General features: G+C 33.3%; 1 protein-coding gene across 1 annotated transcript; it reads left to right on the forward strand.

Moving 5' to 3' along the window:
- Positions 1-2723: 2723 nt before the first annotated feature.
- LOC136068555 (G-type lectin S-receptor-like serine/threonine-protein kinase LECRK1) lies at positions 2724-5642 on the forward strand. The gene has a single exon (XM_065775881.1). The coding sequence runs from the start codon at positions 3052-3054 to the stop codon at positions 5362-5364; it is 2313 nt and encodes a 770-aa protein (XP_065631953.1). The 5' UTR covers positions 2724-3051; the 3' UTR covers positions 5365-5642.
- Positions 5643-7404: the final 1762 nt, after the last annotated feature.

Consider the following 7404-nt stretch of genomic DNA (forward strand, 5'->3'; position numbering starts at 1 on the left):
AGTTTTTTTATGAAGCACATGTCTCTTCAAATGATAGACGTGGGATATACCTTCCCATATTTACGACAATTTTCTTAGAAGTTGTGAACACCCTGACGATTTTGCACACACACACACACACACACATAATATATATACTTGCAAAAAAAATTATTACACAATTATACCTATTTTGTCCACTCTAAAAAAAAAAAAAATTAAACACAATGACTTGAGAATCTCAATAATTTGTTTTCAACAAAAATAAGAGTAATGCTAGGGATACAACAAATGTCACAATTTCACAACATTTCTAAATTAGCATGCCAACTCACACATGGGTCCACCACAATCTTTAATTTAATTTGTGTATTTTTTTTTTTTGAAAATTTAGTTTAAATTTTTCGGAATGCTAATTTAAGAATGTTGTAAAATTGTTGTGTCCCTAGCATTAATTACAAAAATAATCTTGGTCCACAAAACATAATCCTTAACTTCTTAAGCAACAAAAATTAAAAGCTCAATTACAACAATAAAAATTGGCCCAAATAATGTAGCATACATAAGTAACATAACCCAAACAAACAACAAGATTAGGCCAAACAATAATAAATGAACAAAATATTCAACAAAAAACTCATTCAAAAAAAAAAAAAAACTCTTAATCATTTGGATTCGTAAGTCATTCAATCCATTCCATAAAAAATAATTCATAATTTCATTTTCCTAAAGAATGGTACTAAGAGAGACATTGTGGCTGTGAGTTCTCTCTTGACTAGGCCAACAGCTCCGCTCTCCTCTGCTTTGTAGTTGAATGCTTGTAGCAGCTCTAGTATCCTTAAGGACTCAACTTGCAGTCTCAACATGTAAATCCGTTTCTCTCTCTCTCTCTCTCTCTCTCTCTCTCTCTCTCTCTCTCTCTCTCTCTCTCCATTTTTCCCTTATCTATCATCATTTTAGCCTCTCTCACACTTTAATATTCTCATCCCAACATTTTAGCTCTCACTTTATCTCTTATTAGTTCATTTTTATTTTTTTATTTTTGTTAGTGGAAGGAAATTGTGAAATTTCATGTATTTGGTTGTTGTTGTTGTTGTGTGGAGACATCGATATATTAAAAGGATAAAATTTAGTTATAAATTTTTTTTTTTTTAGGGTGAAAACTCAAAATATTAGCTCTTACTTTATCTCTTATTAGTTCATTTTTATTTTTTTATTTTTGTTAGTGGAAGGAAATTGTGAAATTTCATGCATTTGGTTGTTGTTGTTGTTGTGTGGAGACATCGATATATTAAAAGGACAAAATTTAGTTATAATTTTGTTTTTTTAGGGTGAAAACTCGAAATACTTTAAATTAAATTGGCTAAATCAGCCTGTAAAACAACTGCAAACTGTGGTGGAACATCATCCATCCACACAAGGAAGTCTAGTATGTCAACTGCATATCTAGCCAGACTATAAAATAGGTTATAGTCTAATGCTACAACCTTACTCAATATCTTTTTATTAGATATAAATTTTAACAAATCTACCATTGGATTACATCTTTTTCTTATATCCTCCACTGTTGCAAAATTTCTAGAAAATTTAAGATCAATAGCTATATCATCAATAAATTGTTTAAATTGTAAGTTTTTATAGTTTAAAATTATACATAAAATATATGTTTATAGATTATATAATAAATAATATCCGATTACCTCAAAATTTGACATGTGCATTAAGAGCATAAAACATGCAATTCAACAGTTAAATTTTCAAAATATGTAGTAGTGTTTATTTTATTGAGTAAAGTTATAACCTTAAATTACAATCAATTTTTTAGTTAAATTTTGTCTATATTAAAATTCACCTTTTATTAGAGGTTGTATTAATATAATTAGAGTTTCTTAATCTTAATGATTACCCTAGATAAAATTCTTAGAACCCATACTAACCATATAACATAAACAAATAACCCACTAAAAATATATGAAGTATTATCACATCTCAAGTTTTGCATAAAAACAAAAAAGTGTAGGACCACAAAAAAATTTCACTAATTCTTACCACAATGGTAACGTGACATGGTATAATTGGTGAAGAAAAAATAGTAGGTACATGTGTAAATAATGCTTAATCATTCGCAGTTTACCACATCAGAGTTGTGGCAAAATTTTTTTGAATAATTTGTGGCCTTAGAACTAGTCCATAAAAACTTAAAAAGATTAAAATAAAACTTTCACACCACCAATTGTTTCTAACGTCACAGCCTTATAAAATAAATATACTCGACAAAGAAAATTGTTCATAAGCCAATAGCGTCAAAAAATAGCAGGGTACAATAACGATCACTTACTGGTCTTTGCCATTCGCTGCAGTATTCAATTTTCAGAGTTGATTCCTTGAAATTCAACACTTAAACAGTCAAAGACTCAAGAGCCTCCTTCTCTTCTTCATCATCTTCTTTTCTTTTCTTTTCTTTTCTTTTTCTTTTTCTTTTTCTTTTTTTTTTTTTTTTTTTGTTGAAATTTTGTGTGGGTTTTAAAAAACTGTCAAAATGATTGTAGCTCAACTGATTACTGATTGAAACTTAGTGCTTTTAATGAAGACATCCAAGATTTACATCCCCTCTCCCAATAATCAGAATTATTAAACCCTTTTAATTCAAGGAATTACCAATATTTATTATATAATCATTATTTTTTAATCAAAATTGAGAGAGAATTGAGATAAAACTTGATCTAATTGAATGAGTAATTACAAGTGGTGCTCTCTGTTTTATATATTCTATAACAGAGGCAGAAACCACCAAAACAGAAAACTGAGCTAACTAACCCACCCGCCAAATTCTGTTATACAATCTAGCGAATAAGAGCATAAGACATCTGTACTAGCCTCACACGTGCACGGCACATGTTCATTAAACAGTATTCCAACTAGAAGTTGAAACTACAAGTAGTTTAATAGATGCAATTAGACGACAGTTTAGCATTTGTTCCTTTAACCTTGCTGTTGATTCTGCTTTCATTTACTTTGTTTCTGGTTTGATCTTTACTGCTATTCTGAGACCCTCTAATCTCACTCTGTCTCATGGCATCGGTACCAGTTCTGTCGTTACTGCTGGTTTTACTAGTTCCCGCTCATGCAAACGCTCAACAGAACCAGTCCAACGTGATACACTTAGGGTCTTCTCTTTCCCTCAATGCAAACCGTACTTGTTGGGTCTCACCCTCTGGTCTTTTTGCATTTGGTTTCTATCCACAAAATGATGGATTTGCTATCGGAATATGGCTGGTTAATCAAACTGAGAAGACAGTCATCTGGACTGCAAAGCGAGATGACCCACCTGTCTCCTCCAATGCTACACTACTCTTAACTATAGATGGTAAGCTGCTTCTTAGAACAGAGCAAGGCAGAGAATTACCGATTTTTTATGTGAATGACCCTGCAAATTCAGCTGCTATGCTTGATTCTGGTAATTTTGTGCTCTACGGCAATGATTCCAGTGTTATCTGGGAAAGCTTTGATTTTCCAACTGACACCATATTAGGGGGTCAGAATCTCTCTAGTGAAAACTTAGTTTCAAGTGTGTCTACATCAAATCACTCAAGTGGACATTTTTTACTTGATATTCAGAGTGATGGAAGCCTGGTTGCCTACCCCGTAAACAACTCGCTGGACGGCATTGATCGGCTATATTGGTCTGACCGTTATGTAGTTCTCACTCGTTCAGGTGTTCTATTCCTCAACACGAGTGCGTACGGAGTACGCATTTTGGCAAATAGCTCACATCCTGACAAGAATGGAACTACTATCTACCGTGCAACTCTTGATGCAGACGGGATCTTTAGATTATATTTACACCACTTTAAAAGTGATAATAGCTCAAGTATGTTGATGGAGTGGTCTAATCCATGTGAAGTTATCGGTTTCTGTGGACTTAACAGTTACTGCTCAGCCATCGGCAGCAAAGCAGGCTGTAACTGTTACCCTGGATTTGATTTCATCAACACCAGCAATAAGTTCCTGGGCTGCCACCAAAACTTCAATGAAGATGATTGCGGACGCAGTGAAGATCCAGAAATGTTGTACAATGTTGCTTCTTTAGAGAATATGTGGTGGGCTGATCGTCCTTATTCCGTTAAGCTAATAGAAGAGAAAGCTTGTGGCAAATCTTGCCTGGAAGATTGTAATTGTGGAGCAGTATTGTATACGGATACTTATTGCAGCAAATATAAGCTTCCGCTCAGATATGGAAGAATAAGATATGCAACCAAACCAAGTATAGCTTTCTTCAAGGTGTACCATCCCCGTCAAGTCCATGAAGTCTTGATTGAAAGCAAGAAAAGTCTGATTTTGATTCTTTCTATAATTTTGGGTTCAGTTTTATGCTTGTGCCTTGTTTTGGCAACCTCTAGCATCTTGGTGTACAGGCACAAATTTGACAGGTACAGAAAATTGACAGAAAATGTGAACTTGGGATTAGCTGAAGAGTTTACTCTGCGGTTATTTTCTTACAACGAGCTTGAGAGAGCTACGGAAGGCTTCCAGGAAGAATTAGGTAGGGGCTCATATGGAGCAGTTTACAAAGGGACTATATCTGAGGGTCGCAAAACTATTGTTGTTAAGAGATTCGAGAAAGACGTGGAAGAAGGGGACTGTGAATTTCGGGCTGAAATTATTGCAATTGCACGAACTCATCATAAAAACTTGGTTCGAGTACTTGGCATTTGTATTGAGGGAGATAGGAAGCTTTTAGTTTACGAGTACATGAATAATGGCTCACTTGCTGATCTTATCTTCAAGGCTGAGAGGCCCCCAATTTGGAAAGAAAGAATAAGAATTGCACTAGATGTGGCTAGAGGGCTTCTCTATCTGCATGAAGAGAGCGAAGTCCGTATCATCCACTGCAACATAAAGCCTCAAAACATACTCATGGACGATAATTGGACGGCAAGGATTTCTGATTTTGGATTTGCAAAGCTACTAATGCCAAATCAATTAGGAGCCACAACAGCTGTGGAAGGGACAAGTGCATATTTAGCGCCTGAATGGGAAAAGAATTCCTTAATATCATTTCAAACTGATATATACAGCTTTGGCGTTGTGCTTTTGGAGATTGTCTGTTGTAGAAGAAGCATTGAAGTAAATGTTTCAACTGCAGATGAGATAATTCTTTCTAATTGGGTATATGCCTGCTTTGCTGCAGGAGAGTTGGACAAGCTTGTGAAAGATGAAAATGTCGACTTCAGGACATTGGAAAGAATGGTCAAGGTGGGATTGTGGTGTGTACAAGAAGATCCAACTTTGCGCCCTTCAATGAAGAATGTAGTCCTGATGTTGGAAGGAACAATAAATGTTCTAATTCCTCCATCGCCAGTTCCTTCCATTGTTGTTTCATAATATGTGCACTCTAATTGATGTGTACTATTCCTAGGGGACGTAATAATGTGTATGTATGTATATACATACATTTAGTAGGTATGCATACCTTAGTTTGTTTTTATGATTTTATTTTTATTTCTTTTTTTCATATGGAAGCAACATTATTGTAGCCGATAGGAGGGATCTGACCTCTTAATTGGTTCCATTATCATTTTGCATTTTGTGTGCTTTTGCATCTTTCTATAGCCAAAAAATAAAGAAAATAAAAAATTGGAAGTGATGAAATAATTGCCTTTTGTTAAGTTGTAAATTTTTAACTTCTTGTATTTGTATTCGTTTTATTCCATGCCAATTTCTATGTAATTTCCAGCATAAATCTTTTGTATTTGTGCGATTAATTTTTGTACTTGGGTTGGTCTTTGAAGTGAGTTCATGAGCTGCTCGTAGATGGTTTTTGTGGGACAATTGGCAGGACAAGGGACTCGTGAAATAGGCACATGACAGTTTTAAGATGTTGTTGTGACCAGTTTCATGGGAAACATCATTAGCCTGCATGAACGACAATGCCCGTTTGGAAAGAAATTTGTTATTTAGATCATCTGTTGTTCAAGCCCCCTTCCCACTATATTTATGCTCATTTCCCACAATTTTACCCTAAACACTCACCTGAGAGTTAAAAGAATTGGAGCCAAGGATCTTTGTTGTAACCTTTGTACTGTAACTATTTTATCAAGTGGATCATTTTTTGCGGTCAGGCCATGGAAAGGCTTTTACGTAGGATATTTGGATTTTCCTCTTCGGGATTGCTTCTCTTTAGTTCCTGTCAATTGCTTATTTAATTCCTCAAATATGTTTATCCATGCCATGATTAGTAGCCATGCTTAGTTAATTTAGTTAATCACATATATTCGCATTAATTGTTAGATTAGCCATAATTAAATTAGCCATACTTAAAATTTGGGGTCCAAATCATTACCAATTTTGAATTAGGTAGATGTCTGACCTTTCATGCATGTTTGTGAGGTTCATTATAGTCCATTTGGCACTAGTCTATTTGAGCCTTAGAAAAAGTAAAACTTTAAAAAGGTGAAAAAAAAAAAAAAAAAAAAGGCTAATGACAAACATACTCCCCCTAAAATCTTTTGTATGGTATCCATACTAGACAATCATTTTAAAAAAATTGTTTTTAAAATATATATATATATATATATATTCTCTCTATTTTAGAAAGAGTCTATTTCATGATTAAAATTTTATTTTTGAATACAATGATGAACTATGTACCATAAAAAGTACACAAAAAAAAAAAGAAGACAAAAATATCATTTTGGTACTTACATATTGAAATTGCTCTAGCAGTCAATTTGATTTCTGTTATTTTCAACTTGAAGTTAATTTAGTCTATACTATTAACTCACTTTTCTAGGATTCTATTTATTTGTGTATCTATAATCTAGATCCTTCTTTCTTGTGTTTTGAGTTTGTGAGATATAAAAATTTGCAGATCTAATAAAAAAAAATTTGGCTCAACAATTTGGTTTAAATTTTGTAGTTCTCCCGCCAGTTTTGAATCTTGGTTTTTGTGAAAGGTGTTTTGGGGTTGAGGGGTTTTGGGATTTTATTTATTTATTTATGGTTAAGGCATTTAGTTTAGGTTTGATTAAAGTCCTTAACAAACAGATTATGAGTTTGGATTTTTCTGGGTTAAACTCCTCAAAGAATTTTTTTGGTTGCTATGTTTGGCTACTAAGAAAGTGCAAGAAAAACTGGGAAATTTTTTAAAACTCCTCATTTTCAATTTTTTTTTTTTGTTTTATTTCTCTAAATTGATTTTTTTTTAGATCATAACGTTGCTTTTAAAAATACTAATTAAAATATTATATTACTATTTTAGTAGCCATATAGACGTGAATTGTGCAAATGCAATTCGTTAGCTACATAATCATTTTCCAATTTTTTATTATTATTTATTTTTTAAGTCTTCACTCTTCACGACCGCTTTATTAAGAAGCTTGCTTATGTCTATCGTCAAATCTTACCTACTAGTTCCTTCTCCAA

Source organism: Quercus suber, unplaced genomic scaffold (genome assembly GCF_002906115.3).
Source record: "Quercus suber isolate HL8 unplaced genomic scaffold, Cork oak 2.0 scaffold_8, whole genome shotgun sequence".
Taxonomy (NCBI): Eukaryota; Viridiplantae; Streptophyta; class Magnoliopsida; order Fagales; family Fagaceae; genus Quercus; species Quercus suber.

Bases quoted from the DNA above. Each gene is read 5' to 3' on its own strand.
- LOC136068555 (XM_065775881.1), top strand. From the start codon at position 3,052: ATGGCATCGGTACCAGTTCTGTCGTTACTGCTGGTTTTACTAGTTCCC.